Source organism: Diceros bicornis, chromosome 18 (assembly GCF_020826845.1).
Source record: "Diceros bicornis minor isolate mBicDic1 chromosome 18, mDicBic1.mat.cur, whole genome shotgun sequence".
Classification (NCBI taxonomy): domain Eukaryota; kingdom Metazoa; phylum Chordata; class Mammalia; order Perissodactyla; family Rhinocerotidae; genus Diceros; species Diceros bicornis.
Genome location: NC_080757.1, coordinates 40,722,644 through 40,749,456, shown reverse-complemented (window position 1 = coordinate 40,749,456; position 26,813 = coordinate 40,722,644). Strand labels below are relative to the sequence as shown.

At 45.2% G+C, this 26,813-nt stretch overlaps 2 protein-coding genes across 3 annotated transcripts; both read left to right on the top strand.

Moving 5' to 3' along the window:
• The first annotated feature begins 6,899 nt into the window (after positions 1–6,899).
• LOC131417478 (keratin, type I cuticular Ha3-I-like) lies at positions 6,900–12,535 on the top strand. Its single transcript, XM_058560947.1, has 7 exons — positions 6,900–7,250; positions 8,781–8,863; positions 9,821–9,977; positions 10,827–10,988; positions 11,083–11,208; positions 11,379–11,599; positions 12,418–12,535. The coding sequence occupies exons 1-7, from the start codon at positions 6,903–6,905 to the stop codon at positions 12,533–12,535; spliced, it is 1,215 nt and encodes a 404-aa protein (XP_058416930.1). The 5' UTR covers positions 6,900–6,902.
• A 4,631-nt stretch (positions 12,536–17,166) lies between these two features.
• LOC131417475 (keratin, type I cuticular Ha3-I) lies at positions 17,167–26,606 on the top strand. 2 transcript variants are annotated; one of them, XM_058560944.1, is made up of 8 exons: positions 17,167–17,186; positions 21,598–21,946; positions 22,975–23,057; positions 23,571–23,727; positions 25,277–25,438; positions 25,533–25,658; positions 25,829–26,049; positions 26,258–26,606. In XM_058560944.1, exons 2-8 carry the CDS (start codon positions 21,599–21,601, stop codon positions 26,373–26,375), a joined length of 1,215 nt encoding a protein of 404 aa, XP_058416927.1. In that variant the 5' UTR covers positions 17,167–17,186; position 21,598; the 3' UTR covers positions 26,376–26,606. The 2 variants fall into 2 exon arrangements, with proteins under 2 accessions (XP_058416927.1, XP_058416926.1); XM_058560943.1 differs by lacking the exon at positions 17,167–17,186 and having other exon boundaries at positions 21,596–21,946.
• The last annotated feature ends 207 nt before the right edge of the window (positions 26,607–26,813 follow it).

Sequence of the window (26,813 nt, the reverse complement as noted above, 5' to 3'; positions counted from 1 at the left end):
TGTTGAAGGTTGAGTCTCTTTGTTTCTGAAGATGTCCAGCTCCCTGTAATCTGAGCTCCAGGTATTACTTTAGGGTGTTTCCTGCACTTATTGTGTTTCCTGCTTTTCTTGCTTCTTGGGTATTCTCTGGAATGCAAAGAGGCTGCTTCATTTACTTCCCAATAAACTTTATTTCTCTGGCATAGTAAATGTGTTTCTCATTCATATTCATGCATTGTAAAGTACTCATCACAGCTATTTCATAAAAATACCCCTTCATCAGGAGGATGAAATGGGTTAAATGACTGACTCCAGCCATTGTGTTCCACTGGTTAATACTGATGAGGAGGGAGAGATATCCTCCTGGGAGGCCCCCACAAGGGGAGACCATGCAGAAAACCTGGCCTTCAACACCCACACCCAACCTGCCATGGCTGCAGGGCCCTTGGCAATTCTGAGGATCGTCCCCAAACTTCACTGCTATCTCCACTGTCGCCCTCATCACTCTGGAACTCTATGCTTTCCCTTTCTCCTAAACGGTGATGACCAGCTTCTGTAGAAACTGCTCAAAGAGGAACTGCCCTCTCCTCTCAACCTCACGGCTGTACCTGCAATGCCAATACAGATACCTGTCTCTCCCTCAAAATGGACCTTCATTGATTTCCATAACTTGGCACACTCTGGCTCCTCTTATTATATCTCCAACTGCCCATTCTCTGTCTCCTCATTGGCCTGTCTTCCCCTTTCTGTCCAAAGTGGAGGAAATGCCTAGATCCTCGGTTCTCTGTGTTTCTCTTTCTACATCCCTGTTCATGGAGAACTAGCACCTCTGTGCTGATGACTCCAGAATCTCACTCTCACCTGAGCTCAAGTTCCAGGTCTTCGGTTGCCCATAGAACAGTTCCGCTTGGTATCAGGCCGTCACATCACATTCCGTTGAATCAAAACTTATCTTTGCCGAACTGGTTCATCTTGCACCCACTTGTCATACCCAACACTTTGTTACCTAAAGATCTTTAAATGCAGGCAGGCATCTCCCCTTACCTCCCCCTCTTCAAGTTTATTCTTTCCTCTAGGTATTCATTCATATCTATAATGTTCTTCCATAATCTCTTTATCATTTCATTTTCTATGATTCCAAGAAAGGCCAATGTTCATTAAGTCTCCTCCAACAAACATTAATCCCACCCCACCCCCACTTGCCTCATCTCTGAATTTTCAAAGCTTTCAATTCTACCGGCCACTATCTCAATTATCCCTTCAATTTGACGCTATCTGACGGACACACTGCAGTCAATCGTCTATAGTGTGTGGCAGTACCATGTGGGGTGCTGAGAACACATGAATATGTGAACCCCAGTCCTGACCCGCAGCATGTTTACAGACTAGAGTGGATAAGACAGAGACAACTGTATACACACAAACACTGATGTGGCTCAAGACAGAGTCAGTAAAGAATGATGAGTTTCCGAGGTGTGAGAGAGTGGTAAGGGGCTCTGAGAAGGAGGGAGCACTGGATCAGGGCTTTGAAAACCCAAATATTCTGTTCATATAAATTCTGTCCACCTTTTTTGTTGCCTAAAGGCCCTTCAACAGTAAGTGAGCCAGTATCTTCACCTAATGAAAGCCTAGTATAAACCATAGACTACTCTAAGTGGAATAAATAAGGAACAGTCACGCTAATGTGGATACATGAGAAGGTTATTAAAACTTTATATACTTCCCTTAGTTCCAACTTCAATCAACTATTACTGTATGTGGGCCGGCCCCATGGCTTACCGGTTAAGTGTGCGCACTCCACTGCTGGCGGCCCGGGTTCGGATCCCGGGCGCGCACTGATGCACCGCTTCTCCAGCCATGCTGAGGCCGTGTCCCACATACAGCAACTAGAAGGATGTGCAACTATGACATACAACTGTCTACTGGGGCTTTGGGGGGAAAAATAAATAAATAAAATTAAAAAAAAACTATTACTGTATGATATTAGCATAATTCTGAAATAAAGTTTGATGGATATGTTTGGACAAGAGAGTCTGTGTAGGTCTGTTTTTCCAAGCATGAACTTTGTCTGGTTTGAAAGTTTTTCCAAGCATGAAGTTTGCCCGGCAAGGAGATGAGGAAGCAGGAGCTGTGTTGAGAGCCTGACAGACCAATTCCTAGCCTGAAGCAGAGGATAAATGTGGTAGCAGAAGACGAAATTATAAAGTAGTTAGGGAGGACCATATCTGGCAGTGCTTTGAATGCTTATCTGTGAGATTGGCTTGTAAGGAAGGTTGGCATATGATCTATCAGATAGCTATGTGTAGTCTGGGTTGTGATGGGGTCTAGAAGTGGGTGGGGTTGGTTGGGAAAGAAGGATGATCAATTAGGAGGCTGATGAGAGACAATAAGGACTGAGATAGCTGGAGATGGGGGAGTGGGTGGGGAAAGGGAGGGGTGGATTTCAGAAGCACAGCCTGGGATATGGAGGCTGTGAGAAACAATGGAGAGAGAAGGAAGGAAACTAGTATAGATTGAATACCTACTACGGGTCAACACGAGTGAAGTTTTTGAGCCTGAGAAAATGAAACAACAGTGGGTCTCCAGTGGAGAGAGCTGGAAAAGAATGACTAGATTTGGGATAGATACCAGAGAAATACTTAAATAAAGATGATAATAGAGCTGTAGGAGTTGTTAAGACTGTTAAGGGGAAGATGTTAGAGTATGGAAGAACCTTGGGAACCACTGATAGAAATGACAGAGTAGGCCTGGAGCCCTCCAAAGTACCTGACATGAGGTTCTGCCTTGCTTTAGCTGGGTCTCAAGGATAGAGATGACATCTGGTTATAAACAGCTGGAGAGGGAAATGGAGAAGCAGCTGAAGTGACACAGAAGTTGAAAGAAGTTAGAGTTTCGATGAGGGGATGGCCAACAGCATCCAGGTCAAGGAAGATGAGGATTCAAGCAAATCACTGGATATAGCAATGGGGAGCACTGGTAACTATTAAGAAAGCAAGGTCTGTGGGATGCTGGGGGAAGAAGCCTTATTTCAGTGGCTCTCACATCTGTCTCAAATCGCTAACTTGATAGTGAATTTAATGCACAGTTCAACACAACCCATTCATACTAAACATGAAGCTTGCTCTTGCTTTAGTCTCTGTGTACTACTAAAAATGCTGTAGCATCTGCTCTTCCCTTTGAGCGACAGAGCAGTCACACAAACAGATTTTCATTCTTTCTCTGAGTAGTGCCTGAAGCCAGCTTTGCCGGAAGACTAGGACCATTAAGTTACATTGTCCTGGATTGTTTCATGTTCTTCTTGACTCCTCTATTCTAGACTAGGTACAGGTAAAAATATACTGATGAACTTTGTTTGCATTTTTCTGACATGGCTTGGTCCCTTAAGACCCCCAAACTCCATTCCCATCATGAGTCCGGGACTGAATGTAAGAGAAACAATGGTTACTCTGGAGAGGTTTTGTGGAATGGGCCCTGAATCCCATTTTGAGGTGTCTATACTTCTCTTTGCTCAGCCCATCTTACTACTGAGCTAGCATATTCTCCAGGTCCTCTCCTGCTCGTCCCTCACTGGAAATCCTATTTGAGCATCTTCTCAGAGCCAGATCTGTTAGCTAAGTTCCTGCATTACCATCATACTTTCTCCCCTCAATATAGCGAGGCTGGACAATTGATAAATTGACAAAAATTGCCTTTATGGAACGGCCCGTGGAAGCCCTATATCCTGTTCTTATAAGCAGCTCTAACTGGGGCTGGCCCAGCATGTTGGGCTGGTGTTGGTATTGAACAGTATTTCTGATTTTCTGATTCCTCAGTGGGTCACTCTTCATCTCTCTTTGGCATAAGTCAGTCCTCCTGGCCTGTGTGTGCCCAGTGATACCATTCCTGGTCCCTCCTTGCCATTTGTACACATTAGAATATAATTAATTGATAAGTGGCCCAACACGTTACTTTGCATTTCCCAAAGAATACATTTGATGTTTCTCATGATGAGAATTTCAAGTGCCAGTACCTGGCCATCAGGGAAGATAGCTTTGGGAAGGAAGAAGAAGGCCTTCTAATGCCTGTAAAGTCCTGCCACAGGGAGGATGGCCTCAGCAGATCTGCCCGACTCCACTCCACGGTTAACTACCACTGGTGAGTTTGGGTGTGATCTCTCCCCTGGAAATAGCCTTGGCTTCCATAATAAATAGTATCCTTAATCCTCAGCTGCAATTTGCTCACATCTGGAGACCAGACGCCTTACCAAGGCGTCTGCCACAATTACCTGAGCAGGTGTAAAACCTTTCTGTTTGTTAGGATTTGATTTGCTCATCATGTTTATTGAAGGGTCATTGACTACCGACAATGTCATAGCTTATGTAAAGGTAGGAATGCACAGCACACAGTAAGTGGAATAAATAAAAAGCAATTGCCTTCCAGAATTCCTGGGAAGCTAATTGAACCTTGGCTCTTTCCTCAATAGACCAAAATCGTCTCAACCATAATTATCTCAAGACCACGTAGCTATGCAGCAATCATTGTTACTTCTACTCAAGATGTGGGAATAGTCATGTTTTCTAAACTCTGCCCTCCACTTTTTTTTTTTTTTTTTTTTTTTTGTGAGGAGATCAGCCCTGTGCTAACATCCGCCAATCCTCCTCTTTTTTTGCTGAGGAAGACGGCCCTGGGCTAACATCTGTGCCCATCTTCCTCCACTTTATATGGGACGCCGCCACAGCATGGCCTGCCAAGCAGTGCGTCAGTGCGCGCCCGGGATCCGAACCAGCGAACCCCGGGCCGCCGCAGCGGAGTGCGCGCACCCAACCGCTTGCGCCACCGGGCCGGCCCCTGCCCTCCACTTTTGAAGGTACAAGTATACTTACCTCTGGACTATTCCATTCTGACTGAAGTAGAAGCTACAGTAATGGCTATAGGGATCCCATGGACATATTTACCAGACTACAACACAGTATTCCTTTCCTATTTAAAAAGTGCAAGTGTCTAGATTTTCCTCTTTTGAAGCTTGGAGCATAGGAAAAGGGAGAAAGACAGAGAAAAGCTAATGAATCCAGCTATTTGCTTTATGTTATTTGATCTCATCCAATAGGGCTTCAATTGGTTTGGTATTGATTTTAAACCAGCACACCCATTCAACATCTCTCTAAAGGTAGAGATTCAGGCAGGAGAGGCAGAGAGCCATGATTGTGAACGTGGGTGGGATGTCAGCGCCTTCAGAGCACACAGCCATTTACTCCAAAGATGTCCTTTATGAAAGCATATACGAAACTCCACCTTGCAAATGACTTTTAGAATTGTACATTATTATTTTATAGTAACAATGTGTTTCTCATCCATTAAAGATGCTACTCAGTTTTGTTGTTTATCCCACTCACTAGCCTTGGTTCCAAATGATATCTGGTTGGTTCCAAAAATAAACATACCCTCAGAAGATGAAGATTTGCCTTCAATAAGGATAACCAAAAGAAAGTGTCCTAGGCTGCAAGGGCAAGTTCGAAGAAGTAATCCGAGTAATAGCTGTGTGGGAGGAATGAGTACATAGCTTCCAAAAGGAACTACTTTAAGGAGTATTTTTTACGTTTTGAGAATGGACAGATTAAACATGAAATCCTCATAATTCACACCTCCATCTGGAATACCATGAGGGCAGAACATCTGTTTGTCAAAATGTATTGATGGTCACGAGAAGCCATTAACCATGTAATGATGTAGTGGCTTTTTAGGGTCACTTTTTGGAGAAGTGGGCTCAGGTGTTTCTACATCAGATCAACTGGGGGTTCCTTTGCTTCAAGCTTCTAGTGGATATTACACTTTCTCACTTACTAGATTTCCTTAGAATAGAAATGACCTTTGGTTCTTTGATAGAGAACAGGCTTTTATTTTCGGCCCACGCCAATTTAGAAGGGGATATTGTCTAGTAGTGGTTGAACCCTGTTGAACTCAATCCATTTGTGCATTATTGCATCTCAGTGGTGAGAAGATTGGAAGAGAGAGATGGTGTGACAGAGAGAGTGTGGCTGTTGGAATCAGAGAGAGCTGGGTTTGAAGGCTGGCTCCACCATGTGACCCTGGGCAACCTCTCAGAGGCTTGGTGTCCTCAACTGCAATCCCTGAAGGATTTTGTGAGCACTGAAGGAGATAATGCAGAGGAGGTGCTTCGTACAGTGGGTGCTCAGTAAGCAGGAGCCATTCTAATAACAGCCACACTGTGTGCAAGCACATAGTAAGTCTTCATGCAGAGTAGGTGCTCCCAAGATGTTAGTTTTCTTAATGTTATGTGAACACTGAATGATAGCAGAAATAAAGACTGGGGGCCTTCCTGGAGCCCCCTAGGAAAAGAGTAGAACTGCCTCCAGGTGGCCTGGATGGAATGGCAAGGGACGTTGAACTGGATGGCTTCCTAAGTCCTTTCTGATCTCAGCTTCCAGAATTCCCCACCCAACAGTCTGGTTTCCAGGTGGGCTTCCTTAGATGGCTTTTCTCAGAGTCCTTAGTGAGTATGGGCTGGATGAGGTATAGACCTTTCCTCATTTAGGGGAAAGAGGTACAGAAGTGCCCCCAACTCTGGGGGACAGGGTACAGCTGTCACTCTAACTCAACACCCTGTGAATAAGTGGCAAGGGAATGGGCTGGTCACTTTGAAGTCAAACCATGAAGCTCTTACTTAACCAACCAGCAAGATTGGTGAGGAGTCCTGACTTAGCAAGAAGCCAGAGTAATACATTTTATGAGGTAAAGGACTCGTGTGAGGTGGCTAAACAACAAATGGAAAAATTGGTAAAGAGGGCAAAAGGAGGTAATGCTGGACAGGTGTGCCACACCCACTGCAGACAGAATATAAAGCTCTGGAGAGGACCAGGGCTTACACCAGAGAAGAGGAATCAGGCTTTGGAACTGACCTTCAGAGCTCCTCTCCCTCCAGCACCATGCCTTACAACTGCTGTCTGCCCAACCTGAGCTGCCGCTCCACCTTCTCCGCCCGGCCCTGCGTGCCCCCCAGCTGTCGCAGCTGCACCCTGCCCGGGGCCTGCAACATCCCCGCCAACGTGGGCAGCTGCAGCTGGTTCTGCGAGGGCTCCTTCAACGGCAGCGAGAAGGAGACCATGCAGTTCCTGAACGACCGCCTGGCCAGCTACCTGGAGAAGGTGCGCCAGCTGGAGCGGGACAACGCGGAGCTGGAGAGCCGCATCCGGGAGCGGAGCCAGCAGCAGGAGCCGGAAGTGTGCGCCAACTACCAGTCCTACTTCCGCACCATCGAGGCGCTCCAGCAGAAGGTGAGGGGGTGGGCACCACACTGCCAACTTAGTAAATTATTTATCCAAATTTAGCATACCCACTTCTGAATGGATCTAAGACTGTTTGAAGCTAATATTGAGAATGATAAAGACATAGACTTCACTGGGTTAGGTATGACACACCAATTTGTCTTTGAAAATCTCTTCGGGAGGCCCCACGAAGGAAGGATGCAGACTGGGGAGAGGGTAAGGCATTAGGTCAAAATCAGTCACAGCAATCTTACGTTGCTTCTTACCTAAAACCAGGTTATCTGACTCTTTAGTTCTAGTAGGATATCCTGGTCTTGTTTTTAGAGCCTACAGCATTAAAAAAAAAAAAAAATTCACCTGAATTATTTCTAGGAGCCAGGAATTTCCTGAGTGAATCTGCAAATATTTAAAGCCTTTCAAAGCTGCAGCAAGAGACTGTGTCTATAGCAAAGCAAAGAGCTTTTGACTCCAAAAGCCTTGCTAATATACACAGACACAGTACCATCCACTAGAGCAGACATGCGTACAAGTGAGAATTCGGGGCCAGAAATGCAGGAGTAGAAGTGGGGACAAGTGAAGAGTCTGCGTAGAGATGGGACTTAGAACATGCTGTAGGTCTGGGAGGGCTTCACAGAAGAGGCAATATCTGAGCAGGGTTTGAAGGATGAGCAGGAATTTATATCCAATTGCACAAGCCCTTGATTCTCAGAGGGAATGGACTGTCCATTGTTCAGTAGTTCTGCTAAAGTGAATGCTGTTAAGGGGCTGTGCAATTTGAAGATCATGCATTCATCTACTCACGTTTAGTGACTACTAGACACAGTGCTGGAGCAAGGGATAAAGTACTGGGTAAGACAACCTCTTTCCTGCAGTGCTCACAGGCTAATAGAGGAGAGAAATGGAAAGCATGGAAACCAATGACCAGAGTGAAGGTGATGAGAAGTGTGACTGGCTGAGCGCAAAGTACTGTGGGAGGGCGTGGAGGAAGTGACCCCCTGCAGGAGCTGGGGAGGGTGGGGAATGAGGATTGTGTGAGGGGTCTTGTTAGGTGGTGAGGGCATCCCAGGGCACTCCAGGTAGAGGCAGAAGCTTCATGCAAAAGCCTTGTCCAGGGCAATATGATGGGAGGGTGCAGAGAGGTCAGCAGGGCTGGAATAAGGGGATATGAGGGCAGGATAACCAACTTGTCCTGGTTTGCCTAGGGTTTTTCTGGGTTTAGCATCCCAGGAACCCCCTAGTTCCAAGCAAACTGGGGCACTGGTCACCCTATGTGAGGCTTGGTACCTAGTATGCTCAATTCCTGCCGGAAGCCTGAGGCAGACCAAGAGAAGAATTCATGACAAAGTGCACATTTCCCCTTGTTTTAGCTTTGAAATGATCAGTTCTATTAATTAGTCCTCCTTTTATCCCCAAACTGAAAATCTGAGAAGACTCAAAGCGATTTGGAAGGAATGTGGCTCAAAGAAAATAGCTTTTCACCTTAAGGCACAGGGCATTCCTTCTTGGTACAACTCATTTCACAATTACTCCTGTCTCCAGATCCTGTCCAGCAAGGCGGAGAACGCCAGGCTGGTGGTGCAGATTGACAACGCCAAGCTGGCTGCCGATGACTTCAGAACCAAGTAAGATTTTCCTAATGATCAGAGCAGTCTAGTAACGGACAGACTGAGCTGCAAAATGATGAACCCTGTCCTTGGAGCATGCAAGCAGAAGCTGTCTGGGATGATACTGGGCGGATTCTTGCACTGGGTTAGTCACGTTAAATGTCAGTTAAAGTTTCCCCACTGAATGCTAAGATTCTATATTTTTAGGAAGGAGTGCAAGAAACCACCCATTCTTTTTCTTTTTCAACTTAATGTTTGGACCAAGTTTAAAAGTGAACTTCACACTGGTTTCTTAGTATAGGTTAGTCAATATCAGCCCATCAGAAAAAAGTTATTAAACCACGAAAATAGGAGGCAAAATCCGTTTCAGAGAATCAATCAATTTTTCTAGGCGTGACCATTACAATCCTAAGAGTCCTTTCCATTTTTCTAAGATTTTACAGCTTACAATGTAATTATACCTACGGCATTTCTTCATCTTCAGGCCAACTCGATGAAGTGTTAGTTTGGTTCCCATTTTACAGATGAGGAAATCAAGGCTCAGGAGCTTATCCACAGTCACAATGACAAGGCTGAAGCTAACTGACTTCTAATTCAGTGCTTTGCTCACAGCACCAGATTGTTTCTCTGGGCAGGTGGGAAGGATGGCAAGACAATCTGTAGCAGGCTTACCAAGTTTACCGACTCAGTTAAGAAGGCAAGGTGATGGGGCTTAGTTGACAGCAACCTGTGAATGCGATTCTTAGAATAAATGCAGTTAATATTAGAGTAGAACTGTACATAGGCACCCCACCAATACCTTCTCTGTGGGTCTCAGGGAGGAAAGAGGTCTTTTTACTCAGCACAGTGGTAGTTTTTCCCTTTCAAAAAATTCAAAATATTTCAAAATGTAATGAATTTGACTAGGTCAGCCAAGTAAAGCCCAGGAGAAAGTCTTCCTCTTTGACGTCCTTTGATCTTTGGCTGTGTCTGAAGGTATGAGACGGAGCTGGGCTTGCGGCAGCTGGTGGAATCGGACATCAATGGCCTGCGCAGGATCCTGGACGAGCTGACCCTGTGCAGGTCTGACCTGGAGGCCCAGGTGGAGTCCCTGAGGGAGGAGCTGATCTCCCTCAAGCAGAACCACGAGCAGGTAAGGGAGTCCCAGCTCCCAACCTCCCAATATTGAGAGTTCCATAGCTCCCCTGAGCAAGATAAGGTAGGTCTTTGCGAAGCACCCTAGGGTTAACACCACATTTTGCTGGTTGCTCAAAACACACTTGGGGGATTGTTGGGTAATGAGTCACAAGCCTCTCTTTTTTACCTAAAAGAGTGTGGTCAGCTGACCTATTTCCACTTGGGACCAAAGTCCATACAAAGATCTTTAAAATACTTTCTACTGTTTGATGAGATCTGTCATCTTCTGAATAGATGCCAATTAATGACTAAGACTGGAAGGAAACATCCTTATATTATGTGTCACCTAGCTAGGAGAACACAAGTTGGATAAATGGACGGATGGGAAAAACGGGAGAAATGAAGTCAAATAATGGTTGATTCAGACCTCATGGTTGAATGTAATACCAGGAAATCAGATTAAGAGGAAACAACCTCTAAAAGCGTATGATGGCAGAAGACAGGAAATAAACGGGAGGAGCTCAACCTGGTTCCTCTGTATTTAAAAGCAGCAACTATAAGCCAGTTATCATGCCAGGTTTATCACTGAGCAAAGAGAAAATAAGAAAGAAACGAAAGAATCTTGGAGTGGGAAGAAACAATAGCAATCATTTAATCAAGGAGCCTCATTATACAAATGAGGAGAGATTCAGACAGGAGGCCTGAATCATAAGGAGTAACTTAGCCGGGTTTTACGTCAACTAGACTTCAAATCATGATTCCTAAACTCCAACACAATTCTCTTCCCACCACACTGGACTCCCTCAAAGAGAGTTTGTTTACAGACTTCTTTCTGTGGGTTTATGCCGTCCCCTTCCTCCATCAGGAAGTCAATTCCCTGCGTAGCCAGCTTGGAGACCGCCTCAACATCGAAGTGGACGCGGCCCCCACCGTGGACCTGAACCGTGTGCTCAACGAGACCAGGAGTCAGTATGAGGCCCTGGTGGAGACCAACCGCAGGGACGTGGAGGAATGGTTCACCACCCAGGTGGGCATCTCAGCACGTGGTCGCTCAGGACCCGAGGCCCCGTGGGGCCCTTTAGGCAGGGTCTGATCCTGTCTTCTCCCCTGTGGTGTTTCAGACCGAGGAGCTGAACAGGCAGGTGGTGTCCAGCTCGGAGCAGCTGCAGTCCTACCAGGCGGAGATCATCGAGCTGAGACGCACGGTCAATGCCCTGGAGGTGGAGCTGCAGGCCCAGCACAACCTGGTGGGTACTGTTCAGCCGTCCTGCTGAGAAATGTGAAGTCGGGGAATCGGAGTCACTGGGATGCCCTCTGGGCCACACTCTCCCTGACTCTTGAAGCTGTGACTTCTTGGGAGCCCCGTGGAGAAGCCCACTGAAGGAGCAGCTCTGTGACGTTCTTTATCCCCCCACAGAGAGACTCTCTGGAGAACACGCTGACGGAGACGGAGGCCCGCTACAGCGCCCAGCTGTCCCAGGTGCAGGGTCTGATCACCAGCGTGGAGTCCCAGCTGGCGGAGATCAGGAGTGACCTTGAGCGTCAGAACCAGGAGTACCAGGTGCTGCTGGACGTCCGGGCCCGGCTGGAGAGTGAGATCAACACGTACCGGGGCCTGCTGGAGAGCGAGGACTGCAAGTGAGTACCCAGCAGGCAGCACCCCTGCAAGACACGTGCACAGTTCTACTAAAGGCTAAAACAGGGACTTTGCAGGTCAAGTTTCAGATGCCAATATGTCTGTAGAGACCAGTGTTTTAGATTACAGCAGCAAGAGATGATGGGTATTGGCTGCTCTCGTTACCTGGCCTAAAGGTATTTGCTGTTCCAACAGATACTGGTGAGATTTGACTGTTTTCCCCACTGGTGAGCCTTTGGATGCTGAGGGATAAATAAAGCTTTATATCTTCAGGGTTGGCTGTCACAGCAAAAGGGAAAACAAAACTGCGACAACAATCATGCATATTTGAGTAGTGCTTTCGGATTTAACCCAAATCCACTGTTTCATTGATCCTTACTGGAATCAACCAAGGCAGGCAGAGTGGGGATCAGTGTAACCATCTTATAGATGAGCCTTTGAATATTGGAAGGGAAGATGACTCAATAACTCATAGGGTCTAGCACTTGTCACCTCACACAGTGTTTTTATGATCAAATTCTCTGTGGTGGGTATTACCAATCCCATCTTACAGGTGAAGAGGCTGAGGCTTAGGGGGATGAAGTGACTTCCTTCCCCACGACTCTAGGGTTGTAGAGCGAGGGGATTCCACCTTAAGTCTTCTTTGCTCTTATCCACCATGGTCTCTGAGCCTTATAGAAGTAGTGATCGAACAAGGCTTGACTTCCTAAGACATCAGAGAATGCTTTCCACTTGTTCCCGTGTCTCCTTGGGTTGAGCTCCTTCTTTTGATTCTTTATTATCCCTCTCATGCTGATGATTTAATGCTTCTGTGTCACAGGCTGCCCAGCAACCCCTGCGCCACGAGCAACGTGGGTGACAGGTCCTGCATCACCAATCCCTGCATCCCTTGTGGCCCCCGCCCCCGCTGTGGCCCCTGCAACACCTTTGGGTGCTAGATACCCCAGCAGGAGGGTTGCATGAAGACAGAAGGACCATCGATGGACCAGCCCTGCTTCTCTGACAACCATCAGCCACAGGACCCACCCCAGGCATCACCATAAATTATAGTCTGGAAGGAGAACAAATGCCCAGGGTGTGGCCCGGCTCTGAGCCCAGGCCCACCTGATCCTCTTCATCAAGGCTGCTCTCTTGTAGTTATTCTGTGACCTGCTGGTCTGACAGGTTTGGGCTGTGAAGGTGTCATACGAGATGTTTTGTGGTTCTCTCTGCTGCTTTCTTGTAGTTCCCCAAATCCCTTTGTGAATCTCCTAATAAACTTTCCTCTTGCAAAGCAGTGATGATTCTCATTTGTATTCATTCTTTTCAAAGTGCTCCCTCTATGTGTATGTGCTTCTTATAAAGCTACTTGAAAGCACAGGAGGGCTGTGTAGTTCAGTCCTCTCCTAAGAGGTCTTCATCACCATTAATTAACATTCATTAAGCACTAGGAGCTGCAGCAGTCACTGAGGCCAGCAGGGAACCAGTGGGACCACTAAGGCAAGAGGCCTCATCTGAATATGATGAACATACACTATGGGACCTTACTCAGTAAAATACAATGGTTAACATTTCTAGAAAGTTCCACTTTTTTCTTTTCCAAGTGCCTGCAAGAAGAGAGACAGGAGCTAACGCTCAGTGAACACCAACCAAGAGCCAGGAACTCCATGACTAATTTTTTCTCTTACATAGTAAGTGACAATGACAGGACTGAACCTGGAGCTCATTCTCCGAATGTCAGTTTGTGTGAGGTGTGACTATGAGAGAATAAAACTGACTTCCAACAAGCACCCAGAGCTTATACACCCTTCAGAACCGTCACCTGGGGAGAGGTGATGCTATTAGTACCTCAAATATCTCTGAAACTCTCCTTTGGAAAATATTGGAGAACTCATAGTAGTAGAAAGTGCTATCTTCTATTTGAGTAATAACCAGCAGATTTTTAAAGTGTTTCTCTTATGTTTTGAGTTTTTTAACACTGGGTCTAAATTTGAGTTTTGAGATCCCCTCATCCCCCCAAAGTTCTTTAGAACCAAACTAGGATATTTGGTATCTGGTCTCTGCCAGTACTAAAAGTGCCAGCTCTGCTGGTGCCCACTCCTCCTGGTGCCCACTGATGTCTGCCAAGGTTAATGGCTCCCACAGCTGTGCCCGCTGTGGTCTGTGCCAGGCCACTGCCCTAATCTTTGGCCAAACTGCTAGTTATGTCTTCTTTCCTTGAGATGAAGCTGACACTATCTCCCTCTGCTGTGACGATGCCCGCTCCAACGTTGGTCTTAAATTCCTATTCTCTCAAATATATTCAATTAAAAAAAATTCTTGTTCTCTCATACTCTAGTTCTTTTCATGTTCACTCCATTGCCATTGATGTTGTTGGAGGTCCCTTAGCCAGACTTCAGGCAGGAGACCTTGGAAGATAATTGAGTGACACTCTATGTTGTGCTCAGAGTGTCCCAGACCCAGCTGGTGCCTTCTAGCCTCTCTCCCTCCAGGGCAAGTTCATTCCCAGGAACCACCTCCACGCCTGGTACAAATACCCTTGTTCAATCTATCCCACCTGTCTCCAACATGCTGGGACCACTGTCTACCAACAGTTACCAGCAGCTGCCTTTGTCAGGGACAGATGCCTCTCAAGTTTTACGCCTCATAAGTGAGAGCTCAAATTTCTCAAGACAGTAAATACACTTTGTTCTCATTGTTCACTGTGGAAAGCGTTAAACAAAGCTTTGTCTCTATGTTTGACAGGGCTGTCTCAGCGGGAGAATTGGGTCCAGGAGAGGCTGTCCTGAGTCCTTGTCCCTGCCACGGTGCTTTCCTTGGGGGAGAAGAGAAAGGAGTGTCAGGGAAATCACTTTTTCTCAGGACAGAGCCAGATTGGTTTCTGAGACTCTGGGTAGGGCTCAGTGTTACTCCTCCCTCACGTACTGGGCAAGTCACTTGACCCTGAAGTCCACTGCTGACGGTGGTGATTTGCTACCTAGTGTAACAAGGCAATGCTCCTATTTCTTATTTTAAATTACGAAATATTTCAAACATATAAAAGTACAAAAAAATAATAAGACACCTACAAATCCGCAACCAAGATTTGAGTGATGTTAACCTTGTGCCGTATTTATGTCATTGCTGTGGGGTTTCTTTGCTTGCTTTTTTTTTTGGAAATAAAATGTTATAGGTTGAGACAAAACCCCACCTTTATCCATCCTTCTTTCCCTCTGTCCCCCAGACGTAACCACTATCCTAACTTCATAGTGCATTATTCTCCGATTAAAACATTCCTGAAAATTATACATGGATGTATTCATGTACGTGTGTGTGTGTGTTTCAATTTAGCAGTTTAAGTTAGAAAATATAAATGGTATAAATTTTGCCATTAATTTTCCCCGTTCAACATTATGTTTCTGAGATTTATCTATGTTGATACATGTTTTTCCTTTCATATATTTTAACTCCTATGTAGTGTTCCATAATGAAAACAAATCATGTTTTTATTTACCTATTCCACTACTGAGGGACAGTTGGATATTTCTTTCTTTCTTTATCATTATAAACAGTGTTGCAGGAACATCTTTGCCAATATCTCCTTATGCACCTGAGTGTTTCTCTAGAGCAGTGGTTCTCAAAGTGTGGTTCCCTGGGAACCTGGGAAGCTGTTAGAAATGCAAATTCTTCAGTCTCACTCCAGACCTACTAACTGGGAAACTCTGGGGCCAGCAATCTGTTTTTTTTTTTTTTTAACTTTATTGAAATATCACTTCTTTCCAAAGGAAGTAAAATCAGTATCTCAAAGGGATAGCTGTACTCCCATTTTCATTACAGCATTATCCACAACAGCCAAGACATGGAGACAATTGAAGTGTTTGTTGATGAATGAATGCGTAAAGAAAATGTGACATATATATCATATATATACACACATGTATATATGATGGAAATCCTGCCATTTGGGACAACATGGATGAACTTGGAGGACATTGTGGGAAATCAAAATTGACCACCCTGAAATATATCTCTTTACCTTGATTATTTTCTCTGATGGACATCTGACCTCCCCCACTAACTGTCTAAAGGAATTTAACTCTGGGTATGGACAGACTGGTAGTGTCCTCACTAAGCCCATTCTTTTCAAAGTTCTGTTTACCAAATATTTACACTTGTAAAGGTATCTCCCTCTGTGTACTGGAAAGGGGCAGGGGATGACCTTATCTCCGGAAACTCTTATCAGTACAGAAGGAGAGGACTTAAATCTACATACTCTTGATTACCGTGATTTCTGTCTTTCCGGCCACCTTCTCTATAGGTGGCCCTGTAAAGAATTTTCTGGCAAACATTTACATTTCCCTCTTTATGTGAATTGTCTTCTTCCCCTCTGAAATCCCAACCCCCCCACCCCAACATCCTCCTTTGTCTTTAGCTGAAGATAATATTTAAAATTAACATCTCTGTCATTTTGTTGAGAAACTTAGTTTCCCTGGTTTCTCCCATGTATACATGTTATTAAACTTGGTATTATTTTCTCCTGCTAACCTGTCTTTTAATTATTTGGCCAGCCATAAGAACCTTAAGGGAAAGGGCAGAGGGGGATTCTCCCTCTTCGCTGACAACATGACAACATTATGCTAAGTGAAATAAGCCAGACACAGAAAGATAAATACTGCACGATCTTACTTATATGTGAAATCTAAAAAAGTTGAACTCATAAAAGCAGAGAGTGGAATAGCGGTTGCCAGGGATTGGGGGTGGGGGAAATGAAGAGATGTTGGTCGAAGGGTACAAAGAGTCAGTTACGTGAGATGAATAAGTTCTGGAGATCTAACATAGAGCATGGTGATGATAGTTAATTATACTGTATTGTATAGTTGACATTTTCAAAGAGGATAGTTCTTAACACACACACACACACACACACACACACACACAAAGGTAATCATGTAGAGGTGATGGATAAGTTATTTAGCTTGATTGTGGTGATCTTTTCACAATGTATGCATATATATAAAAGCACCAATTTGTATACCCAGCAATCTGTTTTTACTTTCAAACTTGATGAGTGTCATCAGACTTAGCACATATTGCTAAGGTGTTCATATTTATTTGCTTACAATACTTCTTGTACTTTCTTCCTCCTTTTGGGTTTCAATTTCTTGTTTTCTGAAATGCATTCTTTGGTAGTTCTTACAGAATCTATAAGTGATAAATTCTCTCAGTTCCGATCTGAAAATGTCTTTTCTTAGTGGTCACTCCGAAATGATGGTTTTTGTTGGTATAGAATTCCAGATTGATGACTATGTTCCTGCAACATTTTGAAGACCTTATACTGTTGTCTTTTGGGTCTTGTTGCTGATGTTGAAAAGCCTATTGTCAATCTAACTGTGGTTGCACTGTTGGTAATTGCTTATTTTTTTCTTTCTTTGGCTGTTTATGAGATCACGTCTTTGTCTTTAGCGTGTGTGGCTCTGCTGCATTATGTCTAGGGGTGGGTCTAGTTTTGTTTTCCTACTCAGGACTGATGTGCTTCTTGAATTGATTCATGTTTCTCAACACTTGCGGAAAATTCTCAGTGATTATATTTTTTGAATATTACTTCTGTCCTAGTCTATCTTCTCCTTCTGAATTCTTTTTTTAAAAATAGCTTTATTGAAGTATAATTCATGCTATATAGATATATTGTTCAGATGCCATACAATTCACCTGTATAAAGTAAAACATTCAATGGCTTTTAACATATTAATAGAGTTGTGTAAGCATTACCACAATTTTAGAACATTTTATCATCCGCCAAGGAAATCTTGTCCGCATTACTAGTCAGTCCCCATTCTCCTCAACCCCCCGGGGTTAGGCAACCACAATTGTCTCTATAGATTTGCCTATTCTGGACATTGCATTGAATAGAATCATACAATATGTGGTATTTTGTGACTGGCTTATTTTACATAGCATAATGTTTTAAACTTAGAGCCCAGTAAGAGACAGTTCAGCTTGTTTTTTCCCCCCAAATCTTCCTGTGACAATGAACATAGTTTTTTTATTCTAGTTTACCTTTTCACTAAGGGTGCTGTCTTTTGAGAGTTGTGGCTTTTCTCAGTGGTCTGAGTTCCAACTCTCTGATAAAGACTAAGGGCCTTGTTCCCTGCCTCTCCTTTCTAATTCACCCTTTTCCAATTTAGACTCTTTTACAAACTCTCTATATGAGCTTGAGCAAGTCACTTCCTCTTTGGGGTCAACATTTTCTCATTTGTAAAAGGAAAGAGTTGGGTGAAATGACTCCTTAGATCCTTGGTAACTTAACATTCTAAGATTCTAGACTTCATCTGACTTAGACACTATTTCCAGAAAAGAAATGTCACCATCATATGTGTGTGGGAAGTCCAGTCTAAGGATGTGGCTCAGTGAGGGATCCTAATACTCGATATTCTTGGACTGTGGGTGGCAGTCAATTGGCAGAACCTTTCTCCAAGGGTTGTGCCTTCTTGCATTCTCTTCACCTGAAGCTCAGACCACACATCAGTCAACTCACGAGCTACACGCTGTTTGATCTCATAGGAAGCTTGGTTTACCTTCATCCCCTCCTAATAGCTCCTCTTTGGAACTGGCAAAATCAGCAGTTATCACAAGGGTGTGAATGCCAATCATGACAAAGCCTTTATTTCCAGAATGACAAACTCAAGTGCAATTTAGTGATTATATTGGAATAGGAGCCTTACTGGATCCTTTTACAACACTTTACTTCTTTAGAAGACTTGTAAAAATTTCCTTTTGGAATTTTTAATGTAAATTTTATTTCTTTTTCTTGTGCAGAAGTAACACACATATTTTCAAAAAATTTGGAGAAAACAAAAAGTATAAAGAATAAAAAAGTGTTCATAATCCTATCATTTAAAAGCATCCGGGGTCATCACTGGAGTGTGGTTCTTTTTACTTCTTAATTGTCCTCATAGTTAAAATCACATTTTTAATTTTGTTATGACTATATTTGTGTACTTTATTTTGGGTAACTGTATTGCTCTTGAGTAGAGTCACCATCATCTGAACAGTTGTGGTTCTAAGTGTCTCTAACTAATGGGATATAATTCCAAATCTGATGGGATATAATTATATAAATTGCTCCAAACTGTTGGGATATAATTGTATGATCAATATAGAAATAACAATTGAAATCAGAGAGGCAAGAAGGAACTTCAGTATTGCTGAATTCTATCGTTATTTCCACATTCACCCTTCATTCATCTTCAACAGAGCAAATCTCTGGATAACAAGATTTTGTTTTTCTGTTTTTTGCTTTTCTCTCACTTCTTTTGATTTCTGCCCCTAGGTAATAACAGGTCAGACGGGTTGTGAAATTATTCAACATCTCTGAAGCATGGTGATGGGGGCTGGGAATGCAGTAGGGATCAGTAGATGTGCATTCTAACTACACAATCCAAGACGAGCCATTTCTCCGTTCTGAGCCTTAGTTTCCTCATTTGTAAAATGAGAGGGTTGAGTGAGATGATCATTAAGGTCCCTGACATCACTCTTGTTCCAAGATTTTCCCTCTCTCTGTTGATTATTTTGCCATTTGGGATCTACACAGGAGAAGGAAGAGAGGAAAGAAAGAGCCAAACACAAAGCAGTCTGGTGTTTGATCTGCAGCTGTAGATGAGGGGCGTGGACTCTGCTGTGAGCACCCTTCTCTGAGTTCTGCTCTGTCTTCTGCTAGGATGACAGTAAGGAGCCTGGGCAATGTATGTATATATGTATTTATTTATTTTATTATTTATTTTTGTGTGTGTGTGTGAGGAAGATTAACCCTGAGCTAACATCTGATGCCAATCCTCCTCTTTTTTTGCTGAGGAAGCTTGGCCCTGAGCTAACATCCATGCCCATCTTCCTCCACTTTATATGGGACGCCGCCACAGCATGGCTTTGACAAGCAGTGTGTTGGTGCACGCCGGGATCCGAACCTGTGAACCCCGGGCTGCTGAAGGGGAACGCGCACACTTAACAGCTTGTGCCACCAGGCGGGCCCCCTGGGCAATGTATTTAGGCACATAACTGAATTCCTTCTTCATCATCTAGCTTTAGGATATCAAGTAAGTCTCACCTTATGCCTTGCGACAAAACAGAAGTGGAGTTATATGCATGGACAGTTCCGATTGCTTATGCTTCTTGGGTAATTGTTCCTAAATCACCAAGTATTATGAATCATCAAATCCAAGCAAGCTTGACATCTTTAAACTGCTTAACACACACTCTAATTATCGTAGAAAGTGTGTATTGGTAAGACCAAAGCTCACAAGCTTTATAATCAGGTGTACAAACTGACTGTGGCAAGACATCTCTAAATAATGAACACTTCGACTCAGGGTGTTTAAAGTCTCGGTCTACCAAAGTTCAATGCGGGTGTCACCTTAAGAGCACAGGTGCTGTATACAGTAGGCACCCCCGTGTGACCCTGGAAGGGTCGTTGTAACTTGCTGGTCAATGTATCTAAGACCCTCTCCATGGTTCTGATCTTACTGGGCCCTTTGCTGCGCTTGACAGTTTTGACCTTCATCTCCACTTTGAAGCTCTCTCCTCCCTGGTCTTCTATGATGCCATGAACTGGCTCTCTTCATTTTCTCCCACCATTTCTCCTTTTCTCTCTGACTCTTTTTCCTTCTCCTGACCTCTGATTGGGGAAGTCTCCAAAGTTTGGTCCTCAGCCTCTTGTTGCTTTTCTTTTTGTACACTCTCCCTTGGCTCGTTTCTCTGACTCTCACATCTGCACTAAGATCATACCTGTCATTATCATCCCCGTCATGAATTCTAGTCTTGAAACTCCAAGGACCTGCTGAACATTTCCCTGTGAGATTCCACCGTTCCTTCAAACGCAGTTTATCAAGAATAAAACTTCATCACTCTTCTCCTTAGAATCTTCAATGGCTCCCCACTGCCTTAAGATAAAGCCTAAACTCCTCAAGGAGATGTACATGGTCCTTCATATAAAGGGCCTTCCATTCCTTTAGGGAACTCAAGTAGAGAGAGATATATGCATGTAAGTCATGACAATGCCATGCTCAAGGGGAGATGAGAGTTCAGAGAGGAGGAAGAGATGATCTGTCACAAGAAGTTAGGGAAGGAGGTAGTTCATTTTAACAAGTAGCGTGGTATGATGGAAAGAAGAGAGATCTGTTTTGGAGTCCTGGCTTCACAACATATTAACCCATATCCTATATGCCTTGGTTTGCCCATTTGTAAAATGGGAATAATATCATTTACCTTGAAGAGTCATGGTGAGGAATGAATGAGATCATGTTTGTGAAAAGTGTCTAGCACCATCTTAGGCCTGTGCAGGTGCTGAACAAGTGCGAGCTCCTTCTGATCATAGTCCTGGTCCTATCTTCCATTCCTCACAGTGTACAAAGTATGACCCTGGTGAATATCTGTTATTTGGTTGATTAACATTCTCATGGATATGGATGACACCCACTATATCAGGAAACAGGACTCCTGGGAACCAGGCTGTTTTCACTGTCCCAGAAGGGATCAATTTCTCTTTCTGAGAATCATGAATTTGGATTTTGGCCTTCGGAAATTTGACCTAGCAAAAGATACATGGGCAAGAACTATTCTTTTCTCTCTCAGCGAGAAGAGCCAAAGGCTTGCCAAGGAGTCAGGGCCACCAAGCCAGGAGGCAAAGTAGCAATGGTGTCCCTGGACCTGCCACGCCCCACTAATGGAGGCCAGGGCATCCATGAGTCCAGCTCTTTGAAGCCACATCATGAAGCTCTTACTTCACTGAGGCACAGCATGGAAGAGAAGTCCTGACTTAGCGAGAAGCCTGAGTAAAGTCTTTTATGAGGTGAGGGACTCTTCTGAGGAAACATAACAAACTGAGGGGAAGGGCTTTTGACAATCCCAAATGAGTAAGAAAAAAGGGCTGCCTTGCTTGTCCACACCCTCTGTGGAGGGGGTATAAATGCTCCCCAGAGGCAGGAGACCCACAAGCTCCTGGAACAACTTGGACTCTGTCTTCAGCTGAGACCCTCGCTCCCTCCAGCACCATGTCTTACAACTGCTGTCTGCCCAACCTGAGCTGCCGCTCCAGCTTCTCCGCCCGGCCCTGCGTGCCCCCCAGCTGTCGCAGCTGCACCCTGCCCGGGGCCTGCAACATCCCCGCCAACGTGGGCAGCTGCAGCTGGTTCTGCGAGGGCTCCTTCAACGGCAGCGAGAAGGAGACCATGCAGTTCCTGAACGACCGCCTGGCCAGCTACCTGGAGAAGGTGCGCCAGCTGGAGCGGGACAACGCGGAGCTGGAGAGCCGCATCCGGGAGCGGAGCCAGCAGCAGGAGCCGGAAGTGTGCGCCAACTACCAGTCCTACTTCCGCACCATCGAGGCGCTCCAGCAGAAGGTGAGGGGGTGGGCACCACACTGCCTCCAGCAGGAAGCTGTAAGGAGAGAATCTGAGATATGGTTAAGAAACAATATGAGCTCTTGGTTTGATTGAAACCCATGGGTTGAAGTCTGACTTTTCCATTTTCTTTTCTTGAGGATCCATCTTATTCCAGGCCCAGGACTGCTAGGTCTGAATATTTGCATAGGGTTAGTCTATGTGGAGATAGCAGCACTTTGTATAAATAAGCTATAACTAAAAGCTGCCTCTGAATGCTTCCATGCATTTCCCAAGCTCTGGAATTGTTTCCCTGAGGTGAGAGAAAAGATTGAGCCCAAGAAGGAAGCTTAGGAAGCAGAACATTTTGTAAGGATTGGACTGTTTTCTCTCTCCCTCATCTGAGCTTTTGACTGTTCTGACCTCTTGTTGCCATCCTCTTCCCGGCACCTAATTATCCTGCTTTACGGTTCCGGCCTAGATGCCTCTTGGCTTCTCCTGGTGTACAGTGTCCAGCGAGGGCATAAAGTGGTTGGCTAAAACCAGAAAGAGTGGACACTACCTAGGAGGACATGGTGCCAAGCTATCCAGGATGACCGAGAGGGCATGGCTGCTTCGCTGACCCAGCCGCTTCCAACTGCTGGTGTATGTGTTTATCTTCCCCGCTGGACTGGAAATTTCTTGAAGGCAGGATCCAGGCTTACTCATTTTTGTATCTTTAGCTCCTAGAACCGTGCCAGATATATTGTAAGTTTTTAAGAATAAATGTTAGTTTTTATTATTATCAGCTTCTCAGTTTTGCTAATTAGGAAAGAAAAAGAAAGACAATATATCTACTGATACTTTTCTTGCATATTTCAGTGTTCTTTTTTTCAAATTTGATTTCTCAAATATTTATTGAGCACCTATTGCACATGGACAGCATTTAATAATCTTATATAAGATCTACTGTGATTTCTCATTCTGTTCCTTCCATATAAGTGAATTAGTAGGGATTGCTGTTGGCTAAAAACAACCAAGCTCATTCTAGAATGTTTTGGGTCTTCTAGATCCTGTGCACCAAGTCTGAGAATGCCAGGCTGGTGGTGCAGATTGACAACGCCAAGCTGGCCGCAGACGACTTCAGGACCAAGTGAGTGGGCAAGTGGGGTCTGTCTTCTCTCTCTTGTCTCTTTCCCCTTAGCCTGTCCTCAACACTGACACACATTGACAAAACTTTTCCCAAGACATTTTCCCCAAGATCCACAGAGCTATTGCTCACCAGAGCTCAGAGATCCCTTCTCTAGGTGCCTTCTCCTCCTCTTGCTTCTCTGTAAAGCAATATCCCCCAATCTAGTGTAGAAGTCATGGTCCTCCAATGCTCTGCTATGCACAGAATGCAATCAGGAGAATGTGGGAAGTGTATCAGTTTTGGAAATCTCAGTTTGTGGGCTTCTATCCCCTTAAATCCACTGGCTGTTTATTTATTAAAATATAATTATCAGTGCATTTTCCTCTAGGAGCTAGAGCTCTGTGTTGAAAACCTAAATGAATGAGATGGCTGTAAAAACCACAAGCCCCAAGTTCCAGTTGTCTGACAAACGAAACCAGGGTCAAGGCCAGGCCTGTTTCTGCCTGGCCTGTCCCTGATGCTCCTGTATCCCAGGTATGAGACGGAGCTGGGCTTGCGGCAGCTGGTGGAGTCGGACATCAATGGCCTGCGCAGGATCCTGGACGAGCTGACCCTGTGCAAGGCCGACCTGGAGGCCCAGGTAGAGTCCTTGAAGGAGGAGCTGCTCTGCCTCAAGCAGAACCACGAGCAGGTGAGGTTCCCCAAAGAGCAACAGCTTCAAACTTGCCAAGGCCTGTTTCCAACTGCCCCAGGGTGTGGGAGAGGCTCAACTTGAAGAGGAATCTAGTCTCCAAACAAAAGGAGATTTATAGAGAATGAGTAATCTAAAAATGCATGATATGAGATTAGGATTTTTCTGTCAGAGGCAGAAATAAGAGTGAGGGAAGTTGGCAAGCCCCATAATAAGGAAAAGTCAGCAACTGGGCAGTGCCCACAGCCTCTTCTGCTCCCAGGTTGGAGCAGACGGGGCCACAGAGATCTTTTATCCCAATTCTCCACTTAGCAACTGGAGAGGCCAGGATGGCCACACAGCAGAGAGGGCTGAGCTGGAAACAAAACCCAACTCTCCTTTTCTCGTCCAGAACTCTTTCTGCCATTCAGTGCTGCCTGGAGGAAACACTGAAAAAACGCTCACTATCATTGTTTGGTTAGTTGCATGATAAAGAAGACAGATATTTTTGTGCAAACCTTAAATCCCAGAACAATGTAAATAGTGATGATTAATATTAATTGAGTGCTTATTGTGTGTCAAACGTTGGGCTAAGTGCCTTAGAACTCCAGAGGTAGTTCTTACTTACAGATGAAGAAATTGAGGCTTCTAGAAGCTTCTAGAAGCCATGTAGTGAGTGGTAGAGATGAGACCTAATTCAAATCGATCTGACATTCACCTAAGCCTGAGTACCAAGCTATGCTGGCTCTGTGAAGAGATGAGCAGTGAAATGAACAGATACTTATTTCCTTCAGCAAAATCTATGCTGATGGAATCTCCAGTGATGCCTATACTATCCCAGGATGGCAGATTTTGAAGTAAGCATTCTTTATTTCCTCTTTAGCCAGACTCTATCCTTTTTATTTCCCACGGTTAAGCATCAAACATAAGAGGCTATGGGGTATACTAGCAGAAACACTGAACTGGGTGTTTGGGGCCCACGGTTTAAAACTCAGCTGTGAGGGGCTAGCCCCGTGGCTTAGCGGTTAAGTGCGCGTGCTCCGCCACTGGCGGCCCCGGTTTGGATCCCGGGCGGGCACCCACGCACCGCTTCTCTGGCCATGCTGAGGCCGCGTCCCACATACAGCAACTAGAAGGATGTGCAACTATGACATACAACTATCTACTGGGGCTTTGGGGAAAAAAAGGAGGAGGATTGGCAATAGATGTTAGCTCAGAGCCAGTCTTCCTCAGCAAAAAGAGGAGGATTAGCATGGATGTTAGCTCAGGGCTGATCTTCCTCACAAACAAAACAAAACAAAACAAAAACTCAGCTGGGAGGCCGATCACTGCACTTCTCTAAGTGAGGGGTAGCGCACTGACACGAAGGTGGAAAGAGGTGGTGGACTTGAAAGCACTTTGTAAAGCAGGATACACAGATTAGTCACTGAAGGCAGAACCCAGTCAATTAGAGGATCAGAGGGAACCAAGCTATTGAAAGTTTAATAGTGATCACAAGTTCAACTGCATTCTCTTAGAGGAGAGCATCAGGATCCTTTGTGATACTTTAAATTTTGCCTTTTTCCATCAGGAAGTCAACACGTTGCGTAGCCAGCTTGGAGACCGCCTCAACGTGGAGGTGGACGCGGCCCCCACCGTGGACCTGAACAGCGTGCTCAATGCGACCAGGAGTCAGTATGAGGCTCTGGTGGAGACCAATCGCAGGGACGTGGAGGAATGGTTCACCACCCAGGTGGGCATCTCAGCACGTGGTCACTCAGGACCCGAGGCCCCGTGGGGCCCTTTAGGCAGGGTCTGATCCTGTCTTCTCCCCTGTGGTGTTTCAGACCGAGGAGCTGAACAGGCAGGTGGTGTCCAGCTCGGAGCAGCTGCAGTCCTACCAGGCGGAGATCATCGAGCTGAGACGCACGGTCAACGCCCTGGAGGTGGAGCTGCAGGCCCAGCACAACCTGGTGGGTACTGTTCAGCCGTCCTGCTGAGAAATGTGAAGTCGGGGAATCGGAGTCACTGGGATGCCCTCTGGGCCACACTCTCCCTGACTCTTGAAGCTGTGACTTCTTGGGAGCCCCGTGGAGAAGCCCACTGAAGGAGCAGCTCTGTGACGTTCTTTATCCCCCCACAGAGAGACTCTCTGGAGAACACGCTGACGGAGACGGAGGCCCGCTACAGCGCCCAGCTGTCCCAGGTGCAGGGCCTGATCACCAGCGTGGAGTCCCAGCTGGCGGAGATCAGGAGTGACCTTGAGCGTCAGAACCAGGAGTACCAGGTGCTGCTGGACGTCCGGGCCCGGCTGGAGAGTGAGATCAACACGTACCGGGGCCTGCTGGAGAGCGAGGACTGCAAGTGAGTATGAGACTAGTAATATTTTCCTTGGGGGTGTAAGAGTTTTCTGTAGGGATCAAAAGTCTTGATAGAAATGAATTTATAATTTCAAGATTTTCTTGGAGGAGCTCTGAGGAAGAATGATATTCTTAGACAAAGTGCGTTTAGTATCTTCCTAGCTCTTCATCTCATTTTACCCTAACTTGCCCAAATGGTTTCCTGTCTCTAGGCTCCCCTGCAACCCATGTGCCACAACCAACGCATGTGACAAGTCCATTGGGTCCTGCATCTCCAATCCTTGTGCCCCACGCATTCGGTGTGGGCCTTGCAACACTTTTGTGTGCTAGAGGTCCCGGTGCCAGGAGGAGGAGAGGGGCTCCAAAGTCGCATCTCAGCCCTACTGCATCCAAACGTCTCCTACAGTGACCACACCTTGGACAAGGGAAGAAACTTTTACCAGCACCAGCTTCCAAGTGTCAACTCTAGCCTTCCACCGAACTCCCTGGCTTGATCCTTTAGCACAAGAGACTGCAAAGTCTACTTACTGACTCAGTCTGTCTTCTGAGTCACATAGAGAAATCTGCAACAGGATCATGCAATATCTATTATCACAATGACACATTTGCATGACATGTTATACTTTAACAAATACCTAAATGTGATGGAAACATAATGATATTAAGTGCGATAGTGCTGACGGGCATGCTATGAAGCAAAACATAATTGGAAAAAATCTTCCTTGTCACTGTTTTGGTCTTTGGAGATGCAGTAAAGATCCCTTGTTA